The 27,256-nt window shown below is 37.0% G+C and overlaps 1 protein-coding gene across 22 annotated transcripts in view; it reads left to right on the forward strand.

Moving 5' to 3' along the window:
* Positions 1-27,256, forward strand: part of Adgrl3 (adhesion G protein-coupled receptor L3) — a 777,100-nt gene that overhangs the window by 605,620 nt on the left and 144,224 nt on the right. For 19 of the 22 annotated variants that reach the window (XM_029545394.1, XM_029545393.1, XM_029545375.1 and 16 more), the window contains 3 exons: positions 1,189-1,292; positions 12,186-12,371; positions 15,295-15,333. In XM_029545394.1, coding sequence (XP_029401254.1) covers positions 1,189-1,292; positions 12,186-12,371; positions 15,295-15,333 — 329 coding nt within the window. The remainder of the gene's footprint in view (positions 1-1,188; positions 1,293-12,185; positions 12,372-15,294; positions 15,334-27,256) is intronic. The other 3 variants (XM_029545383.1, XM_029545382.1, XM_029545388.1) reach the window with 1 other exon arrangement.

Consider the following 27,256-nt stretch of genomic DNA (forward strand, 5'->3'; position numbering starts at 1 on the left):
ATATGCATACATGTGTTCTTATGGGCTATTTTTTGGACATTATTCCCTTGGTTCCTTTAACTGTGTATATGTAATTTTAGATGCCATAACTCAGAGTGCTGGGAACACCAGAGATGGTCTTTTTTGTTTTTTTTATCAGTGCCCATTTTAGCAAAGTGCTTAAAAATTTAGCACCCTTCTTGCCTCTCTCTGAAAAGGAGTGGGAATACTTGTCTCTAACGTTTTCTCTCGCATTGGAACCAGAAAGCCCCCACAGACTTCCTTCTTTCTTACTTCTAAGGTCAGTTCCTCGCTCTCCGAGAGAGAAGGGAGAGCAACCTGGCTGCTTAGGTGAGGCAGTTCCCGCCAGCATGAGTGATCTGAAAGCAAGCGCTTTACACCACTGAAACAGATCATCTCTGTCTGGAAACCGGAGGAGGAGTGTCTGTGTAGCCCTTTGGAAGTTCTCCCAGGGCTTAAAGGGTACTGCCAATATACCTGCGCCCTGATTTCACAGATCGCTGCCTTCTTGTTAGACCCCCCCACACACACACAAGGCCAGGCCTACACATACTCTCCTTGAATTTTGGTCTTAGCTTTCTCACTTTAACCACAGCAATATTCGGGTCCATCCTCTATTCAACTATGGATGCTTTTTCTGAAACCTGAATCTAACCATTCTTTTCTTCTTAAAAATCTTTCCTAATTTCTAACATAATTGATCAAGGAGCTTTATGGCCCAGCTTTCTTGCCTTCCTAGGTTAATTAAATAAAACTTCAATCAGCAGAAGCCCCATAAAAAAAGTCTTGACATCTCCCAAAGGCGACATATTTTCTCTACTCGAAATGGCCTTTCCCACCTAGCTTTCCTGAAAGCCTGCATTGCTAATATTATCTTACCCTTATGAACAGAACCCAAGGTCCAGTAAAATGAGCTCTCTGTGGTCTTAATTCATGAAATTCTTCCCCACACCCGTGATAGTTGCCAACAAAGGCTAAAAACGCTGGATTCTTTTAATTTGTTATTTAACATTTGTCCAGTTTCATTTACTTTCAAAGCATTGTCTCTGGAGCTTAATAGATACTATCTCAATATAATTATCTAATTTTTAAGTACGCATATACATCTGCATATACATACATACATGAAGTGTCTTTAAGAAATATGATGTGAGTATTTGAAACAGGAATGTCTTTTTCTGTCTGTAGGTGTATCAACTTACCTATGTCTTGCTCCTGATGGAATATGGGACCCCCAAGGACCAGATCTCAGCAATTGCTCTTCTCCTTGGGTCAATCACATAACACAGAAGGTAAATTTGAAGCCCATAAGGGAAACTTAGTAGTCTCTCTCTCTCTCTCTCTCTCTCTCTCTCTCTCTCTCTCTCTCTGTTGTTGATTACTTGTTCTGAAAAACAAATAGAATACTTTAAAAATTAATGTACAACAGTACATTTTAATGGAATTTTATTTGAATAGAATTTAAAATTAAAGGACAACCTTTAATACATGATGTGCTAATTTCAATATTCTGTTCTTTTTAAATTGAAAATCCATGTAGTAAGACAGGCATTGATATTTATAGTATGTTTATTATTAACCACATTTCTACCACACTTTAAGCCACAGAGATGAACATCCAAGAGGCATTAACAGTCAAGCAAGGAAAAAATTAAGCTTACACGCATATGGATTTTTCCTCTGGAAATAATAAAATAATACAGAAAATTCTATCTCTTGGATCTTGAGCAGCTTGATAAGTGCTAAAAGTACACACGTATATAATGACATCTTCAGACTCAAATTTGGTGTTATTCAGTTGCAATATGTTGAACATTTTTAGTATTAATGCACTGTGGGGCTTTGAATTGATTTCATTGCAAACAGAGACCAGATGTGCATTTATGCCAAAAGGGCTATGGGATGGATCCTTATTACAGCAATTTATGTGGATTTATGCACTTCTAAAATGCAGAGTCCAGCTATAGCACATTAGCCATGCTGTGAAATTTCTGAAAGATATACATATATATATTTAGCCTGAGAAATATTACAAATGATGGCCTTCCTAAAAGCCTACTTGGGCCATTTACTCTTTTCTGTATTTGTTTTTAACCAGGCTTATCCTCAATAATATTCTGTATAATAATCCATAAATACCTACCCAGTAGATCATTTACTGAATGAGCTATAACTATCTGTGTACCGTTGATCAAGAAAGCGCTGCAGGTTTTACTGACTCTGTGATTCTGGTACATATGCATCTGCATACTTGTTGCCATTCATAATGAGGCTTCTCCAATTTCAGCACTGTTCCTGCCACAGCTTTTATGTCCTTTGATTTTATTACAATGTAGCTCAGACCCGGGGGCAAATAACTCTCCCTGGATGTGATCAGACTAAGAGACCAGCAGCGTATCTTTTTACATTAGTAACCTAAAAAAAAAAGTTCCCTAGATACTTAGCTCAGGGGTTAATATAAATTCAATAATAATTCACCTAGAAAGCTGAGTGTTTTCATGATAATTTCTGAATATGCTTGGGCTATTTCACTGCAGAAATTACCGGGTGACTTGAACTGATAATGATAGTTAATTCCCTCCTTTCCTCTGCAGCCCTGCTAATCTTAGGACAAAAGAGATAATTCCTTTTAAAGACCAGACAGCTGTTGCCCATTTGATTCATGGAGGAGATGTTTTGTTTTATAATAAATTGGTCTTGTTCATCCAAAGCATTTCTGCTTAATCCTTACGGGTCTATAAAGTTTGGATAGATTATAATTACATTTAAATTAAAGAATTTAGTCAACTGGAATTTATAACCATGATGTAAGTTTATAAAGTGTTCAGAAGAATCTTTTGAGCTCTCTCCATCATTCTTTAACAGAGGAGGCTCACGGGGGGTGGGGGGGGGCAGGGGCTGTACCTTTAGGACACTGGCTAACCTGTGATTCAGCCATTCTCACTTTGACAGCCACATGTGCTCACTAGCAGTCTCTCTTCACTTTGTCAGTTCTTCCTTCCTTTCTTCCTTCCTGGTTGTGTTTGTTATATCTGCTGTCTGAATGTGAATGACACCAGAATTAAGTTCTTCTCCCAGCTCTCGATTCTCCATACCTGTTTCTTCCCCACCTCTCCTGCTCTCTTGTCACCTTTGCCATGGCCTTTCCTTTGTTCTTTTAACATCATCACTATATAAATATACTACTTATATAGGCACCTACTCCCCTACTTTTTTTTTTCTGTTTTTTCCCCTACCATGTTAGAAAGAAAAAAATATGTATGTATGTATGTATGTATGTACATATGTATGTATGATGTATGTATATATGTATGTATGTAATGGCATATTGCTCTCTCGTTTCACTGAAACACAGTAGTACCTACTGTATAGTAAGTTTGGGAGTGAATATTCCCTGAAGCATGAAGCTTCTCTGACTTACCTTATTTATCATAACATAGTCACAGACAATGTGGCTTTTTTCCCCCTTACTGTTTTGAAGTCTGGAAAGTCTAACATAGGGTTGGCAGAAGATTCAGTTTCTGGTAAGGGCCAGTTTTTAATGTTCAGGCAGCTGTTTAATCCTACTTTTATAAAAGTACCAATCCCATCTATGAAGGCTTTCCCCTCAATACCCAATACATTCTCCCAAAGCTCCACCTTTTAATCACAGTGTTTTCATCTGATACATTTTATACTTCAGTGTTTATATTGAATCCATAATACCACCCCATGCCATGGTTTTATAGGACTGCTAAGAAACACATGGAGACTTGATCCATAGTTCATTATAGCTGAACCCTAGTGGACAAGACATTAATGTCTTTATCAATCTTCCCATCTGTAAAATAGGACAGCTCTTTAATTTGAATAGGAATATGCACTTTCTATTTATTAGGACTATTATAGATCCCAAGTCTACAATTTAAGATCTAGGTAGCTTTATTTAGTTAGACAAAGCAAACTTAATATTTGCACTTAAAAAAAAAAAAAAGATTTATGCTATCCTCCCAACAGTCAGTCTAGAAAGAAGAAGACAGGCAACAGATAATAGTGGTTAACTTGCAAATAAATCTGGGCTACTTATATATTGATGAAATTAAAGAGTAAATTTTATGTGACGATAGAGGTTATTCTTATAGGTCTTATTTTAACTTTCTTAGATTTAAGAATAGAATGCATAAAAATTGCTTTTTTAATCTTTTCAGAGATTGTGGGCTGTATTGGTCACTATTCTCTCTTGGAACAGAGCTAAAAGAATGATCATATGCACCGAAAAGAGATGTAGTAGATTGGCTTACACAATAGGGGATTCGTAGTCCAGCAGTGGCTGTCTATACATTAGAAAGTATTTGAGACCTCAACAACTACTTAGTCTATCAGGCTGACACTAGATGTCTGAGGCTGGATGCATCAGCACCCCCAAACTTGAACTAAAGTTCTGGAAGTTGCCTGGAGAGATACTGATCTTTAATCCACATTTGAAAGACAAAGAAGTTGGGTACAAATGTCAGTGAAGTGTGGCCACCATAGTCATAGCAATGGCATAGATGCTCTCACTGGTGGGACAGAAGCTGGGTAGGCGAAAGCAACACTGCAGCCAGGCGGGTGTAGTGGCACACACCTTTAATCCCAGCACTTGGGAGGCAGAGGCAGGCGGATTTCTGAGTTCAAGGCCAGCCTGATCTACAAAGTGAGTTCCAGGACAGCCAGGGCTATACAGAGAAACCCTGTCTTGAAAACAAAACAAAACAAAACAAAACAAATAAACCAAACAAACAAACAAACAAAGCAACATTGCTTTGTCTTTGGACTTCTTCGTTTCTGGGCACTGTGCACAGGTATTGCTCTCTCAGGAGAAGGGTTTACCTAACTTAATTTCCTGGACACACCCTGACATACCTTCCCAGAGTAATGTCTATTAGTTGATTCCAGATTCAATCACAACACTTCATGGTTTCCAAACTTTAGACTTACTTAATTTACTTCCATTTTTTACATACACACATTTTGTTCATAGATTCACTTGGCTCAGGTATACATTAAAAAACTTAGAGCACTCAAAGAAACAGTACCTATATAGTAGTGTAGTAGGTAATTTCTACATATTTTTTACTCCTTATCAATGGTTGATAAATAAAGCTCATAAAAATCTCAAAGCTGATTTAAATTTTAATTAAAAACTGTTTTTGCTCATGTCAAAGTTTAAAAGGGTACAGTGTATCAACACAGTATCTCTTTGTTCATAACTATAATGCTAAGCAATAGCAGCTGGCCTCCTCTCTACTGATTAAGTCCTGTGCATAATCTTACCACATCAATACAGGCATTAATCTACTAATCCTATAAAACTCATGAAATTTCTCAGTATGTATGTATGTGTGTATATACATATATATATATGTATATGAAATCACTTTATTAACAGTTAATGAAAAAATACCTAAGAGGAATTTTAATGACTACTTTAAGTGAGGAAAAGGTTTATTTCAAACATGCCTTGGGGGGGGGGCGGGAAAAACCTGAAGGAGATTAAAAATATGTATGCATTTTAATATAGAATTATATCATTGTTAAGTTACAATAACGAGAGAGAAAACTAAGGTTATAAGAGCAATCTCTCAGATACCAGTGAAGAGAAGCTGAGCAGAGAAGTTCACCAGGAGAACATGGTCATGAGACTGAGCTCAGATGGTGGGGACAGTGGAAAAACCTAGTCCATGGTGTCCGCATCCAACTATGTAAAGCAGAGCCTAGGAGGAACATAGCCTTTACCTCCCACACCAGATGGGGCAACTAAGAGACTGTGGAAATTCCCCTTCAGCCAGTACCCCCTCCCCACACCTGAAGCCTACCCCATACCCAGGCCATCCCTGGCTCCTTTGTTTCACTTTATTTCTGCATCTGTATCTTTGAAGGTGTCATCATTCAAGTGCAAACCTGGATAGCACCTTCCCACTTCCTTCCACCTTTTCATGAACAGGTGCTGTTTCTTTCACTTAGAGCTCCCTTCTCCAGCTGTCTGAACTCTGGCTGCACTACCCTAAGGACAGCTAGCCATAGGGCTTCCTGCTCCTCCCTCCTACTGACTGATGCTTCTGCCTGGAATCCAGCCTCTATTTCTAATCTCTTCCTTTCCACTGCATTTCGAACTAAATTGTCCCCGGAGAAGCATTTCCTAAATTATTTTGTAGCCTCACACATTTCAGGTAAAATTCCTACTAACAATTCTACTTCACATGGTTTCTGCATTCCATCCAATAAAGCAAAGGATGTGTAGAGGTACGTTTTTAATAACTGTACGTTTTTAATAACTCTCGCTGCTGCTAGTAATTAAGACATTTAAAGAAATAATCATGCTTTCCACTACTATATTCACAGGTCTTAACACAGTGGCACAGAAATTTAAATCATGAGCAAAGGGTGAAGTTCAGTGGGAAACTAAGGACTCGGGTAGAAAGAGGCCTTATGATACAGTCCCTCCATCCATTAAATAATGCTCTGATAAGTGTACTGATTGAAGAGCAAATGTGAATATAGGTTAAATGGGCTATTGCTCAAACGATGTATTCACGTTATAAAAATGGTAGACACATCGATCGATAATAGATAGATGATAGATGCAGACAGAGATAAATAAACAAACATATTTTCCTACTTAAAAAAAAAAGTAGCTTTAAGTATTCATGTACATATGCAATCCATACTAGGTAGAAATTTTTACCAGACGAGGCTCAGGAAGCTTGTCCTGGGAATCAATGCCCTAGAGAACGTCTAGAGAAAGAAAGCCCAAGAATGGAGAAGAGGAAACTACCCAACCAATTAGCTTCTTAACTTAGGGTGGGGTTGTTGGTGACCAAGAGCATGTATTTAGTATTTAGTCGGCTTTGTCATAGTGATAAAATATCAGACAAAAAAAAAAAAATCACCCTAAACGAGCAATGTTTCATACATGCCCATGGGTTAAGAAGTCTCTGTCCGGGGTGTGCTGATGTCAGTGCTCTGGTCTCATGCTCAAGCTGATCATTAGGGCAGCAGGAACACGTGGAGGAGGAGATGCTCATCTTGCTCCCAGTGGGAAGCCACAGCAGGATGGACCCTTCCTGAACACACTTCCAGTGACTTCTTTCCTCTACCTCTACCTTACCTCGTAGTTACATCACTGTCCAGCACTGTGCCTCGCGTTTCTGAGCACAGCTCACATTAGGTAGAAGCAGAAGCCTTACAAGTTGGATAGTAGTCGAGGCTCAGCCCTGAGATCATGTCTCAAAAGCAAAATGTTATTAATCCATGATGAAGTTAGAGTCCTTGGGCTCTAGCCCCTTTTCCCCAAAGTCCATCAGTTGCAAGGAAGCCTAAAACTCAAGAGTCTTTGGCTATTGTATATTGATAAGGGATAGATGCAGAGAGTAATAAGGAGAGTAATAAGGTAGGAAAATCATCTAGTAAGCAGAAGGAATACTTGTGTCTTTTCTGGAATAAGATGTAGAGTTTTCAGGAACTCAGGTTCTACCTGTTTATACTGCTATCATGATTTGGTGTTCCCAGTCCCTGAAGCTGAGTGATGTCTTTAACACTGAGCAGTGAAAAATTACTGTAGTATAGCTTGGGATAAAACACTTCCCAGAATTTCTGAGTTCGAGGCCAGCCTGGTCTACAGAGTGAGTTCCAGGACAGCCAGGGCTACACAGAGAAACCCTGTCTCAAAAAAAAAAAAAAAAAAAAAAAAAATCCCAGATGGACACCATGCCTGAATGTACAATGGAGCTGAGTAGACTCTAACCCACAGGAGAACACATGGCAGAAGACAGAGTTACCACAGTACAGTTACTCTCTCAGTGGAGGCCAACTCGCTAGACAAAGGTTTTCCTTAGTAACTATCAATGTTAGGGTCTGCATGCAGAAAATAACACTTTTTTTCATTGTTCTTTGAGTTTTTATTTATTTGTTTGTCTATTTATTTATTTATTTATAGACACATTTGTCTGTGTAGCCCTGATGTACTGGAATTCACTTTCTTAGACCATAGCTGGTCTGAAACTCAGAGATCCTACTGCCTCTATATCCCAAGTGTTGGGATTAAAGGTGTGTGCGGCAATACCACCTGGTTTGCACTTTTTCTCTATGTTTTATCTATAGCACTCTGTCTTACCCAACCATAGTTTTATATATATATATATATATATATATATATATATATATATATATATATGCTATTATATATTATATAATGTGTGTACTACATATACATATACATATACATATACATATACATATACATATACATATACATATACATATACATATACATATACATTATTTCCTTAAAGTGCTCTTTCTCACTAAGAATCTCCTTTAGCTCTCCATCTCACCAAATCACACTAGACTTGGTTTGTTTTTTTTTTTTAAGGTTTCACATTGCCCCTGATTATCCTTCTTCTTTTACCCCGTGCTATATTCTCATGATACATCATAAACATTTATGTTATTATACTTCCATCGCTCAATTAATATTATCTCTTTTCATGTACATCACTCTTGTATGCAACCTTTTCTCCCCTCGTTGCTCTGGCCAGATACCTTACAATAAACAACTTAAGGGAAGAAAGGTTTATTTTGGCTTAGGTTGGGAGTAGGCTCCATTTTGGTGGGGAAGGAATGATGGTGGGCAGATGGTTTCATGGTGGTCGGCTCAAGCAAGCAGGAAGCAGAGTGGGCAGGTACCAGGACTGAGTTTTCAAACATTAATGCCTTCCCCAATAACCCAAAGGAACTATCCTACCAAGGAACAAGTCCTAACGGTACTTCAGTGTCCCTAGACGAACCAACTGTAGAGTACCGTGTGCTAACTGTCATTTCCCTTTCAAACCTTAACATAAGGATTCCAAGTAATAGAAGATAAGGTGCTCAAAGGCAAATGAGCCATCTTTCATTTCTAAGGGATTATTTATTTATTCATTCAGTATTAAGGCTCAATGACACAAAGGCAGAATAGGTACAGGAATTTTTAGTTAATTTAAACTATTTTGCATATACCCTTTTTTCCTCACAACTTTCATAGCTTTTAGTCTCCATGTTCATGTATATTGTGGGATTCCTTTCTCTTCATACCTTTTCGTGTTTTATATTTCTCTGTGTAGCCCCTGTGGTCCCGGAGCTTGCAGTGACCCTCTCCACTCTGCCTCCCTAGTGCTAGGATTACAGCTGCATATTATCTCACTCAGGTTAAGCCAATACTTCTTGAAAGGTAACCATGGTTACTGTTTTGAAGGTGACCCATTAGTGATTCAGTGGCCTCCATGACTGCATTGTTATCAGTACATATATAAACAGCAGGATCATTCATCATCCACTTTGGCTTAATAATCTTTGATTTCAATGCTTCACAACTCTATATGAGAAAACTAAATATTTACATATTCAAACCTTAATCTTTTTTCATTTTATTCTGAAAAATCAATGGTATAATAATATTGAACAGTATGCTTGTACACTCCAAAGAAAATTAACAGGTATTTTAAATATAAACATTCAAAAGAAATTTATGAACATACTACAATATACTTGGTGCACTCTATTTCTGTTTGTTTAATTTTATGTATTAATTTCTGCAAAATACTGATTAGCTAATAACTTTAACAATAAATTTCCCAGTAACAATATTTAATGCCTTTTTATATAAGTTAATATATATAGTATATCTTTATATTCATAAGTTAATATATATGGTAATTATATATATATAATTTTTTACAATTTAAATATCAGCAATAGAGATTTTTTTCCTTTCTTTCTGAATTGTCAAGCTTCAGTATATTTTAATATATTCATATAAATATATACATAAACACAGAAATTGTGATATACATATGTGTGTTTGAAATGTTTTATAAGTAGTATGCGTCTAGCAGTGTATCTTAAAGACTAATGTCAACAGTATTAATCTCCTTCGTAAATTTAAACTGTTGACATTGTACATTTATAATTGATTGGTTCTATCAAGTCATAATTTCTTTTGATTTGAGTCACAAGTTTAATTGGATGTCTTTAAATGTTTATTTTTTGACATCTGAGATTATTTCTTCTATTCTAAAGTAGAAGGTTTAGCATCAATATTTTGCTCTATAATGTTCACGGGAGTGACATTCATTTTCATAACCTTAACAGTGCTTGCTATTATTACATTTTACTTTAGGTTTTCTCTCTCTCTCTCTCTCTCTCTCTCTCTCTCTCTCTCTCTCTCTCTCTCTCTCTCTCACTATGTGTGTGTGTGTGCGTGTGTGTATTTGTGTGTATATAAATGTGGTTGCAAATTATCTAGATGTTCCAATCATTCCAATCAATTTGTTTAAGATTTGTGGTCATTTTGGTTTTGATTGTTTGGTCCTTTTGTGCACATGAAGCAGCCCTGAATGGACTCTATCTCACTAACTGCTCTAATCTATTTATGTCATCCTGAATAATCATTGGGAGATAGTTTATAAAGAGAAGATTTTTGTTTGTTTGTTTATAATTTATACTGCCAGCCTTATATAACATAACAGAATAAGAAACTAATCCTTAAATAATGACACACATATATTTAAATAGTGAGGGGTATGTTACAGTTTAGAAATATTCATATAACATTTTCCTTGGGAAGTGGAATCTGTAGAGAAAGATTTGCACTGTATTATTCTTTATGGTGAATATGAGTGATAAAATTGTTTTAGAAATTGAAAATACTATTTAAATTTAATTCTACAAATTAAAAAAAAAGAACATTATGAACCAGGAATTGATAATTATTTACCTTTTAAGATATTTCTCACATCATTCTTTTTTTAGATTTTTAAACTTATCTTTTAAAAGGTTTATTTTTAAAATTTTAGATAAAAATATATTTACATTACTTCGCCCTTCTTGGTTCCTACTCAAATCACTCTCCTGTTCTCCCTCATGCCCACTCAAATTCATGTTCTCTTTTTTATTATATACTATATAATATATACACACATACATATATAGTATATATACACACATGTGCATAAGCATGTGCATATAAACTGCTAAGTCTCTTTGCCGTGGCTTGGGTATATATGATTAGGGATGAATTTCTGTATAAGAAGTGAAAATTGAAGGTTGACTACGAAAGGGAAAGGAAGGAAAGATGCAGACAGAGAGGGTGGGGGCTAGAGAAGGCAATAGGGCATATGCACTGTGCATGTAGACATGGGGGATAATGGACCAGTCCTCCTGATAGACAACTAGGAAATGGGCCCTTGTTTTCCCGCCTGACCTTGCACTTGAGTCCGTTTGCTCTGTTTATAACTTTTAGGAGATGTGTGTTCTGTGATCAGGTCATCCCAGTGTCTCTCTTGTCCTGAGCTGCCTTAGTGTCATGACCTGGTTCTAGTATGTGAAGTTTCATGTGAATTCTTGCACGTGGTGCTGGCAGTGCCCCATGATGACACATCATGGTCTTTGTCTGTCTCTATTGGCATCTCCCATCATTCTTAGTGAGTGAATGTGTGTTCATGTTTTCTTGTCTCAAAGCTATTAAGTCTATTCAGGAGGGCACAGAATATTGTCCTGAGTTCTTTTAACGTCTTTAGATCGCTTATGATTTTTTTTTTAAAAGAGTGTATTTAAAAATGTCATCATGTTTCATAAAGGGAGAACACAAGAAAGTAGCAAGTGATGTGTTGGGAGAGAACTTATATGTTTTGCAAAAGGATCATGACCATGTTGAAAGCAGGGGTTTTATAGAGCGTACATTTCACAGATCTTAGAATCTGGTGAATTTGCTTAGTATTCACCCAGTGCACTAAGGGCTCATCCTGGCATGAAGGAAGGGCGGACAGGCTCTGAGAATATAGATTAGGGACCCACAAGAAGCTCTCATCAAACTCCAATCTAGAGAATGACAGAGAAAATAGTGGGACACACCTCAGACTTAACAACCCAAATGGCTCACTGAGGTGAGAAATAATCTTAAGAGGGAATTTTTCACAAAAAAAGCCCCTTAAGGACAGGACTTTAAAGTGAAGCTTTGAAGAAAAGAGAGTTATCAGGAAACATAGCGGAGTGCTCTGAGGTAACAGTAGCATTTAAGAACTATTTCTTGCCTCAAGAATTTTAATTTATAGACAAAAGAAATGGTTAAAGGAGACCAATGAAAATACTCACAGAAAACATTTTTTTCCCTTTCTATTTAAAACTAATAGCTGAAATCTGGAGAAACAGCTGCCAATATTGCCAGAGAGCTAGCAGAACAGACGAGAAATCATTTGAACGCTGGGGACATCACCTACTCAGTCCGTGCCATGGACCAGCTGGTTGGCCTCTTGGATGTCCAGCTCAGGAATTTGACACCAGGGGGAAAAGACAGCGCTGCCCGCAGCTTGAACAAGGTGAGAATCTCGGCTGTGTCTTTCAGTTAGAAGTGAACTCAGTGAGACAATCTTGTTTAGTTTTCCTGGTTTCAAGTTTCATTGTTCAAAACGAACTGATCCTTACATTCGATTGACTTTATTATCTCTTTGTGATTACATTATGTTCTTATTAGACTTTTAATTGAGAGAAATATGTACCAGTCTCATCATATGCATTTTGTGTTTGCAATTCCACTTTTGCTAGTACTTTCTCAATTTTTTTTGTTTTTTTTTTTACTGTTAAATTGTAGCAAAATTAGTGTAGGTCCAGGCTACTGGTTATTATTTCCTATAAGCTTTTCTTTGAAAATAATAGACTGCTTAATGAGTGTTTAATCAGAAAGTGGAAATTTAGGAAACATTAATAAAAGCATATTAAAATCCATTAGATTCCTCCCCCCATTGGGTTTTTATAATGAGAAAATCTAACCTAGTTAATATTACCTTTAAGTACTGCTAGGACAAGAAATTAGATTTTAATACATGCTTCATTTTAGTTCTGAAATGACTCAGATTTTTGTATCATAACCAATGAAATTCTGAGTGTTTAATTTCTGTAAATTTTAATTTTAAATACACACATTTAAATATGTTGCATTTGAAGAAATATATTTTAGAATTTTTCATACTTTAATAAACATCTTACTTGCTAAATCTTATATAAATTAAAAACACAAAAGACAAGCTGCATATTTATAAAGAATATCATTTATATATGTAACTAAATATTAAATAGGTAGACTAACCTCTTGGTATTAAATAGCATCAAATGAAGATGTTCCCAAATGATATAGTAATTCTGTGACCTGGACTATTAACATAGTCTTTCCAACTTAAAAAATTAAAAAAAAAAATTGACTAATGTTCCTCTAAGAAATTTATTTTTAAAACATTCCCCTTTGAGTAAAAAAATTTTAAAAAAAAAAGAACAATAAAGCTGTTGGCGACTTGTCTTTTACTAACTGTGATTCTGTCTTGGTAGGGAAAGGTCGCCACTCATTAAAACTGAGAAATGTTTTTATATAATAACCATTCAAAATTAAAATGCCAGCTCTTGCTGCAAATTCACCTTTCCTACTCCGATACAGTTTTAGTCTTTGTTTATTAGATATAATGTATTAGATTTCTTTGTCATGCTGAGCAAGAAGGAGGTTTTGTGTTTGTTTTTTTGTTTGTTTGTTTGTTTTTTGGCTTTTTTCCCTCGTTTTTTTTTTTTTTTTTTTTTTTTTTTTTTTGACTTGGATACTGAGAGAATCACAACTAGCCCCTGATGGGATAATCAACAGCTGCCTATATGATCTGGCATGCTGTGACTTTAATATGAGGTGACCGTAGCTGACTTGATGCTACTAATGAATATGGCTGCCAGCTATTCTTATCATAATGGGATGAGAGTACTGATTTTTATTAATGTTTCATATCCATAACATGATTTGTTGTTGCAATATTTTGTAACTTTATTTTAAAAGCGGTGTTGATGTCTGAGGCTATCAGGTAAAGAGCTGGCAATTAATGTCACATTCTAACTGGCTACAGCTAATCACCTTGCCTAGGCTGAATATCAAATAACGACATAATGGGCAAATTTCCATTCCTGAGGCTTCTTAATGCTCTCTTTTGTTTCCCATTTGGCTCTCCTCGATTGTTTATATAATGCAGTTTGTCATATGTTAATTTGCATGAAGGGCTAGGGAGATGGGAGGGCGAAGGTTACTCACGTGCTTGCTGGCTTGCTCTCATTTCCTGGGGTTCCTATTTTCCCCAAGGCTCGGAATAGCCCATCAGATTTACAAAGTCAACTAGGTACCAAGCAATTGCACCCACATTGAAATTCTGGAGGGCTCAGAGCCCTACATTACTGAGATGGGAGTCATTGATCTGAATGACAGCCTGGCTCTCATTCCTGAGTTCATTCTTCAGCAGTTACTGCCCCCTCATTGAAGAAAGAACGAGTTAGAGTTGGTAGAGTAGTAGTTAGTTACTCCAAAAATGTCAGAGTAACTTCTCTTTAAAACTGAATTCAATTTTGCAATTCAAGGCTAATAACCAAGGGAACTGAATAACACCGGGGGAGGGGGAAGATGAACCCCCATAGTTTGATTTATAAAAATTTGGGTCACTCATTTAAACAGTATGAATGAAGGGTTATTGATTATTCATTTGAGCATCAGGAGAAAATATTTGGGCCTGAATACAAACTCAACAACAACAGCAATAGCAACAAAACAGATTAAATCAAGCTTCTTACCCCACCAGATTCTGAAATGTTTTCTATTTTGGCCAAGACTGTCAAACAGAGTTCTGTAAGAAATAAATGCAGTAGCAAGTCAGGAAATGGATCCCATTTAATCTGAAGTTGTCTGACTTTTGATATGCGTTCCCTAGGCTTCAATAGTCATAGTGAATGGGTATTTCTATCTTCTTTATAATAGACTTTTTGAAGGTAAGAATGAACACTTAATATGAGCACACGTCAACCATCTAGGTAGGCTGTCTTGAAAACCACGCAGATTTTTTTTTAATATAATGGGTTCCAAACTTTTTGCATAATTCTCTTAACATCTTACGTCTCCACTAGCCGCTTATGAATAAATAACTAACTGGATGTGACCTGGATCATTTCACATGAGTGTTTATTGATTCGTACTAATTTCTACTAAATGTATTCAAAGGTTTCTTTCTTTTCAACAGCTTCCCACCATCTGTTGTTTAAGTGGGCTGTTCTAAATAAAAGGGGATGGAGTTTGGCCACTGTGTTATTGCTGCATAACCTTCATTTTCTTCTATAAAAGTAGTGAATCAAAAAGTAAGGTGTTTATGTAGATGTTTTCTTTTTATTTTTCTTCTGTGACTAACTTGTTTTTTCTATTCTGTGTTTAATCTGCTGTCTTAATGGATTCAGCTTCAGAAAAGAGAGCGCTCTTGCAGAGCCTATGTCCAGGTACTTTCTGTGTTTTTATAAATGTGTAAAGTTGTTGAATTGTCTCTGTTGGTGATCGCACGTATGGGCACCCGAGGAAAAACAAATGATAACGTACCGTATTGAGGTAAAGGAACTTACCTCAGGGAGTATATGCAGGGTGGGAATGGAAAGAATGAGTCTGTGGTAAAAAGAAAGATGATGGTTCTACATTCTGTCAGGCCTAAGGAACATAGACTAGAGTGAAGGTAAGGTGCAGCTTGAGGCATGAGCATTGTCACCTCAGAGCTGTGTTTGGTGTAATACCTAAGCCTCTATTCCTTCACAGTCACTTGGTAGATTTGACTTATGGCAGCTTGTCAGTTCATTCAGAATTATCAGTCAGAATCACAGAAGGCAAGAAGCAATGTAGGGATATTTGAAATAATCTTAGTTCTGTTCCAAGATAGTACGCAAGATTTCAGACAGGATTGTGATTAGGTTTCTCTCTTATGCAAAGTTAGTTTACAGACAAAATGAGTTGTTTAGTGTGAAAGAGTACAGCACTCAAACAAGCTGACTGTCTTCATGGGCTTTGTTTCACCTGTCTTGTGTGGGACGGTGGGAAGCTTTTGTTTTGATTTTTAAATTTATCTATCTATCTATCTATCTATCTATCTATCTATCTATCTATCTATCTATCTATCTATCTATGTTCCAAACATAGTTTCTATTTGTAACAGCCCTGGCTGTCTTAGAACTCTCTTTGTAATCAGTCTGGAGTCAACCTCTCAGAGATTTGCCTGCCTCTGCCTCCAGAGTTCTGGGATTAAAGGAGTGCACCACCATACCTGGCATTTCTTTTTTTGTTCTAATTTGTTTTGTTCTATTTTATTTTCTCTCTCTCTTTTTTTTTCTTAAAACAAAGTGGAGATCTGAAACCCATGCCTGTTAACTTGATGTTTTCTGAATGCAAATCATAGTGTTCTATATAAGCAAATCCATTTATGTTTAGAAAAAAATGGCCTCAGGAGCCAAGTTAATATTTGTAAAGACTGGCTGTACAAAGTCAAAACATTAACAGTTTGTTCACTGTTACATATAATATGGGAACTCTGACTTTGCCTCCCCAGACTCTTAAGAGCTTTGGTTGATGTAAATATTAGATACCAGTTTGTCTGTCTGTATTTTTACAATGACCTGAATATTGGCTTCTAATATTTTTTGAGGTAATAAATAAATTGATTAATAAATAGAAAGCCACTTTTCTAAAATCATATGAAAAGAAGCTGGAGGACCTGGGCAGAGAATCATTCATGTTATGAAAAGCACATCATCATCATTGTGATGAGCGAGCAACTGTCTCTGCTTAGTCAGGCAGTTCTTGGTTTAATTTGCTAACCATTATTTTTTCCTGACCCACTTCAAAAACACAAGAAATCCATCATTTCCTCAAGAGTGTTAACAAGCAATACAAAGTAGTCTCTGCCCTAGGGTTTTAGCATCTAGTAGATAATATTAATGGGTTCAATTCTATTCATCTTTCTATAGTTAGTATCATATGGGGGAGATAAAGAACGTGCCTTGACAGGACATGCTATTTTTCTTGTGTTCTCAGGCACTCAAGGGGCTTTGGAAGTGTTAAATTTCAAACATACAGACTTATCTAGCAGGTTTTCATCTGTAGGGCAGGGAAAGATTTTTTTTTTTCCCTACCTATCTCTAGTCTAATGGCCAAGGACCTTTTAGCAAAAATTTGACAGCATAACAAGAGAAATGGCAGAGTAATGTATTAAATATAAGCTCTGAATGATGTGGAAACTGTTGAGAAAGACAACCCACAGAGGCAGAGAAATGTGTGTATTTTGTGCTAGAAAGGGTTAAGTCTGTGTCAAGTGAGGAAGAGTGTGCCTGGACCAAGTGATGGGATGTAACCTCAGTAAACGGAGGGGGACACAGCAAGCCATTTTCAGATTTCTGACATCTCTGGGTCTCTGTGGTTCTCTTTGGAGATGAGAGCTGAGATTTCTCTCAAAATGAAGACCTACAATTGGCTTCAGGTCAAGGTCGTGGAAATTTTTTTCCTCTAATCTTGTGACCTGCTTACTTGAAGAAAGATTGGTGGGAAAAGTGTGAGTAGCTTTTTGTGTCTGGTGATGTCTCAAACTCCATGATGCCATATTATGAGGCAAACTATTCTGATCCCTGGTCTTATCATTTTCAAACTTGGATTTTATTTTATTTTTATTTTTATTCTTTTAAAGAAAAACAGAATAGAAATAATTAGTATTCCTGTCTTATGAGGTGCATTGTGAGTCTGAAGGCATCAGCATGGGGAACATAAGAGCACTTGGTGAGGATTGTTGAAAAGAGAACAAAAACTAATTTGAGCACTGAAGATTATGGGGATTAGTTTGTATTTACATTTATTTTATGAAATGATGAATATTTGTGAATAAGAAAATGTTAGGGCTTACTTTAAGGTTTTATAAAAATATATCCTTGGGGGACGCATAATATGATGGGTAGGGGAAGGACCCCCATTGCAGAAAGGTGGGCAGTATGTTGCAGCCTTGCCAGCATTGTTTCCAATAGTAAACTATGCTATCCTTTTAATGGGGCTTTTGGGATAATTAGCTTTCTGGTATTTAAATCTATGAAATGCATGGTCATTCAAACATGAATCTCCAATGGAAAATTAATAGCACAGTTTATTCCACGGCTGATTTCCTGGTGTTATAATTGACTAACTGTGAATAAATGTTTCAGCTATTGACTAAACTTCTGATGAGACACAATACAAACAGAAACTACTGGTGGTGCAGAAATGCTCTGCTCAGTAATACAAGAAGCTCCTTCTGATCTTGGTAATGTACAGTGCAAATCCACAACATTCAACAGCCAAATGCTGTACAAAACATCTGTAACATACTTGTGAGGAAGAGTTTTAACTTACCCATTGTTTCTACGTTCAGGTCATTTTCAGTGCCATCAATGAAACAGGCTCCCTATGTACTTGAAAGGCCTTTAGCACTCAGTCTGACATGATTGCTTACCACTCTAGATTCCTATAAAATCTGGCCTTCCTATATACATATGAAAACATTCTTTCAGGGACAAGTTTTACTACCTGAATCCATTGAACTTTCAGCTCATTATTTGAAGAGCAGGAGTCCCTTTTATGAATTATAAAAACCTGTCTTTTATGGTTTCTTGTTTCATTGTGTCTTATTAGCTAGGGTTTTATTGCTGTGAAGAGATACCATGACCACAGCAACTCTTATAAAAGAAAACTCTTAATTACAGTTTAGAGGTGTAGTCCCTTGTCTTCCTGGTCAGAATTATGGTGGTATGCAGGCAGACATGGTGCTGCAGCTGAATTCTCTGGCTCAGCAGGCATCAGGAAGAGAGAGTAAACTGCTAGGCCTAGTTTGAGCTTCTGAAACCTCAAAGCCCCCTCAGCAGTGATACATTCCTCCAACAAGCCACACCTACTCTAGCAAGGCCACACCTACTCCAACAAGGCCACACCCACTCCAACAAGGCCACACCTACTCTAACAAGGCCACAGCTCTTTTTATTTATTTATTTATTTATTTATTTATTTATTTATTTATTTATTAATTATTTTCTTTACTTACATTTCAAATGCTATCCCGAAAGTTCCCTATACCCCGCCCCCGCCCCTGCTCCCCTACCCACCCACTCCCACTTCTTGGCCCTGGCGTTCCCCTGTGCTGGGTCATATAAAGTTTACAAGACCAAGGGGCCTCTCTTTCCAATGATGGCCGATTAGGCCATCTTCTGCTACATATGCAGCTAGAGACTCGAGCTCAGGGGGTACTGGTTAGTTCATATTGTTGTTCCACCTACAGGGTTGCAAGGGCCACAGCTCTTAAGAGTGCCACTTCCTATGAGCCTGTGAGGACATTTTCATTCAAGCCACTACACCTAGCTTTTATTCTATGCAAAACCAAAAGCACAATAAAATCAGATCTACTAACTATTGATTATAAATGACCTGTATATGAACAATTTAAACAGGGATGAGTTTTAAAATAACACATAAAATTCTCAGAAATAGTCAATTTGTATTCTAATATTTTAAAAACATAAGTCCAATATAATTTACTTTTCTTTATTTATCTATGACTTATATTGTAATAATAAATATTTATCAATTACTGAAAGATAAAAATTGATATTTAGCCCATTTGTCCTGGGTATATTAACTTTTTGAAGTCTGGCTTGGTAATGCAGGCCTGTTCTTTAGGGATTTTAAGTAAGGGCATAGCCTGGGCCCCAGAGTGACTTCAATATCAACTTGGGCAATATTTAGTGAGACATTGCCTCAAGATAGTAAGTAAAAGTATAGCCATAATGGAGCATTGTTTTTATTTGTGAAGAGAATTTTGGATTTTATAACGGGAGATAAGACTACCATAGGAATGTATTAAGACCACTACTATAATGTAGTGTTAGCAGAAGGGGACTTAGAGCTAAGGGGACATGACTGAGACAAAAGGGGATGGAGAGACTGGCCAAGGGCACAGAACTAATGCTGTCAACATCAGTACTGCTCTCCTGATGTGCATCTTGGTTTCCCCCTCCCTCCACAATGGTGAAAGATAACAATGGCTTGTTATTAACATTAAGGACATTTGGGCCAGAGAGAGGGCTTAGAGCTTACGAACAGAGAACCAGGGTTTGGTTCCTAGCACATACAAGGGGGCTCACAACCACCTGCAGCTCTAGTATGATGGGATCCAGCGCCCTCTTCTGAACGACTCAAACACTGCATGCTTGTGGTACAGAGACATGCATGCAGACCAAACTCATAACATAAAATGAGAAACAAAATAAATGTTTAAAAGAACATCTATTCAGCCAGCTGTGGGGCTATTGTTCTGCAGAATGCTAAATATTCTGTGTTAATTATTTACATTTTACTTTGGGACAGGATGTATAAAACAGGATGGTCTCCATCTGAACTCTTCCTGTCTTACTTGCATGCTTTTGAAGATCACAGGCAAGAAAGACATTTTCATACATTATTATTCAATATTTATAGGAACATTCTGTTATAGCTCTTACATTTCATTATGCTCAGGGTGAAGATGGAGATCCACAAAGTGTTAATTGATTTCCATAGATCACACAGTAATAACTGAAGACACCGGGAAATCTGAAGCTTATTTGAAAGCTTAAGTACAGTTCATTTACTCTGACAGCCTGAAAGCTGACTTGCCTAATTACTAGATAGTAGGAAGCAAGATCTGCCATTTGTCTTATATTTATTGTTGTGTATATATTATATTCTAGAAATGGAAAAAACTAAAGCAATTACTACTCTCTCTCTCTCATACACAAATAAACACACACACAGTTATATATATATACACCTATATATACAGATACATACACAATGCATCCATGTTCATTGGCTGTGTAACCATTGTTACATTATACTGTTATATTATATTGTACTGTTATATTAAGAAACAGATTTTGATTTTCAGGTTCTTTTATTTTCGGAGGATACCCTGATTGAAAAGAAAAAATTTAAGAACAGAAAAAGCTGTTAACGGGGGCTATCAGACTATTTTCCAGAATGATGTCCTATGTTGTGTATTATTGGTTTTGACAAAATCTATCAGGTTTCCTGTTACCACCCAACCTTTCAATATTTGTACTTTGCTCTCTTCCTGATGCACACACACATAGGAGCTTAGTAGATTCAGGACACTCTAGTCATGGCTTAGATGAGGTAAAATTTAGAAATGTGATCTATGAACCAGCAAAGGACCCTATGCCTCCAATCAGATTGGTTTTTAATAAGAAATGAGAACTAGGGTATAAATATATACATATGAACAAACTTCTTAAGAACAAGTGTCTTTATGTGTTATAAATGTATACATAATGTTCATCTTTTCAACTTTAAATTTCTATTCGTCGATTAATATTTGTTAACAACACTGTTCTTTTCTTCAGGAAGAACTATTAAGAATTACTGGTGTTCTTCTTTTCCTGCTTTAAAATTGAAACATTTTCTTAGTTAATAAATACACTTTTTACCTTTTTGTTATTGTTCCTCAAGCCTCAGAGGTAATATGTTCTCCCTAAATCTGTAGCCCTGCTTTGCTTAATGAGCAATATACATGCACCTCATTAGAGATTTCAGCCACTATACCACTGCAAGTTGCTGAATCCTTCAGTCTGAGGAGTAAGGAATGAGCAGTGTGAGCAAGCAGGAATACACACTTACTTTTATGAATGTACTTGTTCTGGATGCCGAGATAAAAATTCAGATTTTTAACATTAAAAAAAGTAGGAAAATGAATGGGCCTAAAGATGGAAGAGCCAGAGAAAACATGTGAAACAGAAAGTTTTTAGGGACAGCAACTGATAGGGTGATGCCATTATTTATTGAGATGCTCTCTTTGTGACTATCTTTAGAAGAATGGGTGGAGAACCTGCCATGAGGCATGTTAAATTTTGACTAAAGTAGATATGGTAAATATATCAATGTATTAAAAATACATGGTAAATATACAGCTAAGTACACAAGCTCGGAATTGAGTTTGAGGAGTTTATCATTTCACACTGTTAGTACATTCTGGCATTAAAGCCACTGTACTAGAGGAGTTCGTTTTTTACTAGACTTTTAAAGGCCTGGCTTCTGGTAGTACTAACAGCTTGGCTTGGACGTGTCTCCTCAATATGCCAAATAAGCCAATTTATAGCTAAAAAGCACGGATAGGTTTATTTATAGTGGCCACATATGAATGAGGAACAATTCAAGGCCTCCAGTGACCATCAAATCATTTTGCTTCAGTTTGAATTTTAGGATTAAATAAAGTATTAGAACCATGCACAACTAAACAGTCCCTGTTAGGTGTATTCCCACCCATCACTCACCCATCGCTGACCCTGCCCTGGTCCTTACTGTAAGGTGACCTAAAATGTTCTCAGAACTACATGAAATCTCTTTCTCTATTGGCTCACACTTGGGCTTTAACTTTCCCTCACCTGACACTGAATTTTTCAGGAAATTTTAATTTTCTAGGGTCTTCATTAATTTCATAGTCTAAGTGTTTTTCTTTAGAATATCTTTTTCCCCTGCCAGAATAGATGCCTGGAGAAGGGGTATAGAAAGATAAAAAAAGCATCAGGTGTTGAATCCCAGCTCTGTATAATACGAGGACATCATGGAGTGGAAGAAACTCCAGCAGTAGCTATAAAGAGCAGCCTTAAGGGCAAGAGAATACAGTCCAGACAAGCAGAGCCTGCTATCTTGAACTCACCCCAAGTTCTTTATATTTAAATTCATCTTCATTCTTTTATTTACGTGTACGTCTGTGTGAGCATGAACCTATGAGTTCAGGTTCCCTTGGAAGCTAGAGGCATTGGATGCCTCTGGACCTAGTGTACATCCCTTGACATGGAGACTGGGGACAGAGCTTGAGTCTTCTGTAAGTGAGATAAACTCTATTAGGTGCTGAGCCAACTCTGCAGCCACACCCCAAGAAAGAAGATGTGGTGCTCAGAACTGGCTCACCTGCTCAAAAATCATGACCTAAAGTTTTAAGCATAAAAGGGATCCCAATGTCTGATGGATGTGAACAATTGCACATAGAGCCCAGAAATCTATACCTTGGTAAAAGAAAGAAAAAAATATCTGAAGACATTTTACCCATGCTTTTCACTTTTGTGTCCCTAACGCAGGCTTCCTGTGAACCAAAGTTGCTACTTGCACCTTTGACAAAGTGCAAATTGAATTATGCCAGTTTTACTTGGGTGCCTTCCGTGCCCGAGACAAGAAGGAGTCTATGTTCCACTTATATTGCTAGGAAGAAATTAATGAGTATTTTCAAGTTCCTTGTTTGGTCACTTAATTGGCTGTGTGACAAAGAGCTCTGTGGTGCATGTCAAACAACTTTCTTAGCCCTCTAATGATTTGTGCTTTGGCTGACTTGTGATAGTATCCTGTGTGGCCTGTCAGGCTGGATATCCTTGTTAAAGTGACTAGAATAAATTGGCTAGCAGCGTGCAGACAACGTCGTATATTAACCACAGCAACAGGGAATACTTTTAGCAGTTTCTTTCAGTGGATTTCCTTGTTTGCCCATAAGCATCAAGCCAACCCAAACTTTCATTTACTATAATTAAAAGGACATCTGAAAGTAGTTTGAATCGCAGCAGGTTCTTGTGGTTTCCTAACCCTTTGTGAAAGCCCTGTGAACTTAATATATTTCACAGCTTGATGAATCTGCACGTGATTTGTTTCAGGAAGAGAAAAAAAATATATAAATCCGTACCCTGCATGTTTCTGTTGACCTAAACCTATTGTTAAGAGACTGTTGAGATTAAAGGAAGTTTCTTCTATCTATAAAACTAGAGTAGTTCTCTCTATGTAAGGAATAGTTATTGGAATCCCTTCTGATTCATTAGAGACACTAACTGCTGCTCCAAAGCAATTGTTGAATCAAAAGACAGTAAAATGATGTGTAATAAGAGCAGGGTACTTTCTACAGGTGTTATTTAAGAGTTTAAGCAGACCAATTCATACTCTAAAAGACCTCCAAAAGGCAATGACAGGTGTTGATGGGGATCCTGTTTTGACACAGACAGAAAGTCCTTCTGGGAATCTCTGAAAATTGCCCCGGTGGCTTTCTATGACCCGGCAGAGAGGACTGCCTTATGAAAAAAAAAAAAAAAAAGTCATCTCTGCCTCTTCTTTTTGTACATTTCCTACAGAAAGGCACATGTTCCAGCTGGTATTTGTATAGAAACGGGTCATGAGTGTTCCAAAGAGTAATTTTAATAAAGATACAGGGAAGTGCCACTGTGTTTCCAAGTAGAATGTTTGTTTCTAAAACAAAATAAAAAAAGTATTTTCCTCTTCCCTTCACCAACTTGTATTCTCTTCACTCATTTTTTGGATTAAAACCCAAGTCGTTATTCAATTGTTAAGGTTTTATTTAAACCCCATTCTGGACTACATTGCTTTCTGAATATACATTTACCTTTGGGAAAAATGTAAATGCATATAACATAAAGAGATACTATTTGTATGCAAAGCAAGAGACTACACATCCATTTTACTTTGTGATTTTAAAAATGCTTTATGATTATATAGTTAACCAGAAGGGAAAAAAAGTTATAAAAATAGCATTACAGATTGAAGATCCTACTTTTAGAAACTGTCATTGGCTATTCTGTATGGGTCAGAAAAGTAATGGAAGTCTTAAAGTGTGACTTTCAATAAAGTAGCTGCCTGATGGCTTGGAACCAATCAAATGATTCTTTAGGACTGTTCCCAACAGAGTTATAATTTTTTTTTAATTTCCCTTATAAAATGCATAAATTTTGTACAGCCAATAACAGACAAAGGTACAGCAACTTAAACAAACCACAGCCTCTTCTCATACTGACGTCATTGTAGGAAATACAGATTCTCCTTTAGATCGGCTTTTAAGATTTTCCATGGTTTTACCCTATTGTCAACATGACCTTCAGCCCTGAACTTGCAAAGGTGCCTACATATGTTCCAGTCACAACATTGTGCAAATCATCAACAGGAAACAGAAAATAAGGGACTAATATTTTTATCCCTTCCGAAAGTCTTCTCACTCAATGGCCTCTAATAAGACTGCAAGGGCTGTTTTGTTCACAGAGTGAAATTCTACAATGAAATGATACAATATTAAGCAGGGTATGGTGCCCAGTGTTTGTCTAATTACATTGGGGATCCTAAGGAGAGTCATTATCATATACCAGTCATAGGGACCTTGTACAGAATGTGCAAAGGTTCTGGGTTAAACCTCAGCATCACAAACATACACATATACATACGCATATGCATACTCACACATACACATACACATATACATATGCACATACACACATACACTTATACATACATATACACTTACACATATACAAACACTTGACAAAGAAAGGAAGCATATTTTTTGGTAAAAATATGTACAAGTGTGAATATTGTCAAAACCAATATTTTGAAGGGGCTGCATTCTAAAACTGGACTTTCAGTTCTCACAAATTTCTATATTTTCATTATTTGTTGCTTTTGAACAATATACCGTATATTTTTGTAATATTTTAAACTCATGGAATATTTGGCCAGGTAATGCAGAATTCCTCCTTCCTAAGCCCTGACAGCAAGATTTTTTTATTTCCTTTCATAAACATCTTTCATTAGTACAGGATAAATCAGGTGATGTGGCATTCCCTAAAGTTCATAGTTCCCTTTAATACTAGTTTAATTTTTACTTATGTCTGGTTTTTTGGGGGGTGGGGGTGGGGGGGAGCAATGAAAACACTTCATTGGAATTAAGGCTATGAAAGTTCCTCCACCTTTTCCACCAGCATTCCTTCTGAAATGCAGAAGCGTATGCTCCTTTGAGAAAAATAATTCATCTATTTTATTAGAGAACAGCCTGAATGTGCTTTGTCCACTCAACTGGGCAACCTTAGAACCTTTGCACCCATGAGCTGTTCCAGGGCAGGATTCCAAAGGAAAGGCAGGAATCCACTCTGTTAGAGCTCACGTCCCATTTCAACAGCTGGGGTTTGGAAATGAGTAGTGCTATCAGCTAATCAGGGTAGCCCCAATGATGACAGAAATACTACCTGGAAGAATAAGAAGCAGTCATGACATGGAAAGGATTGTTGTAGAACAATGAAGATCTAGGCTGGTGGAAATGAAGCTTAGTCCCGACATGCTGAAATAAGCCATGTGCCCAGGTTGAGAAGACATTCCAAGGTACTGAGAGAAAAGCTAACCCAAGTGAGGATTAAGGAAGTACAAAGACCAACATAGTCATAGCCAACAGGTTGAAGGAGCGTACAATAATAGGCAGGCAATGGAAAGTGTTCGGATTTGAACACCATTTAAAAGTATTTGCCAAGATCATGATGCTGTACTTTTACAATGTGAATTTGGCTGTAAATTCTATTTTCCACAGATACCCATACATGTCATCAAATTGCTTTACAAACATCGGAATTCTTCCATCACTCCATTTGCTCCACTGTTCACTTTTTCTTACTCTTTAATTTGTTTGAGAATTTTCTACAATGTATGTAATCACACTCTTTTCTCCTTCAGCTCCCCCCGCCTCAGACCCACACACACACCCTTTCCTACACACCCAACTTTGTATCCTCTCTGCCCATCAAGTTCCCTTTGTACTGGTTACATGCTCCTGTCTGTGTGGCTTTCCGCTTGAGCCCAGTCAACCTACCAGGAGGCACAGCCTTCAGGAAAACTGACTCTTCCTCTCTCTTTCCAGCTTTCAAATTCCAGCAGCTCCCACACTCCTTCTTCCCAAGGCTCAGATATCATTTATGAAAAGGGAGCAGGAGGATGATAAGAATTAACTACAAACAGGCTGCCAGACACAGCGGAGAGTTGCCCATGTGAACTTATGACCCATAGTATACACAAGATACATGTAAGGTCAAGCTAGATCAAATCCCAACATGGAGGTGGACATGACATCCCACTACTAACTGAGTCATGTTTTAAAATGCATATCTGACCTTAAGCCTACTTAAAGACTGTCCACTGATCTCATTTGTCATTTAAAAAAGCATACTCCACCTTTGCATTGTCATGTCTTTGTGTCTGACTTCTCTTGCCAACTGCCCATACTTTTAAATGGCTCCCTTTGTATCTTTGTATCATGTCTTTCCAAAGCACCCAGCTATTTGAGTTCAGGTCTCTGAGGTTTTATTGTCACAATAGCCTTTTCTTAGATTAATTCTAATTTTTTTCTCTCTTTTGTCCTTTTCTTATCTGAATAACTTTGTGTTATCTGCCATCACCCACTGAATACGTCAGTTACTATAAGTCACATTCTTTGTGCTATTCATCATGAATACCCTCTTACATGAGTTTATGTAACACTCAGTCACCACCCCCAACCTCACCCCCCCC

Source organism: Mus pahari, chromosome 13 (assembly GCF_900095145.1).
Source record: "Mus pahari chromosome 13, PAHARI_EIJ_v1.1, whole genome shotgun sequence".
Taxonomy (NCBI): domain Eukaryota; kingdom Metazoa; phylum Chordata; class Mammalia; order Rodentia; family Muridae; genus Mus; species Mus pahari.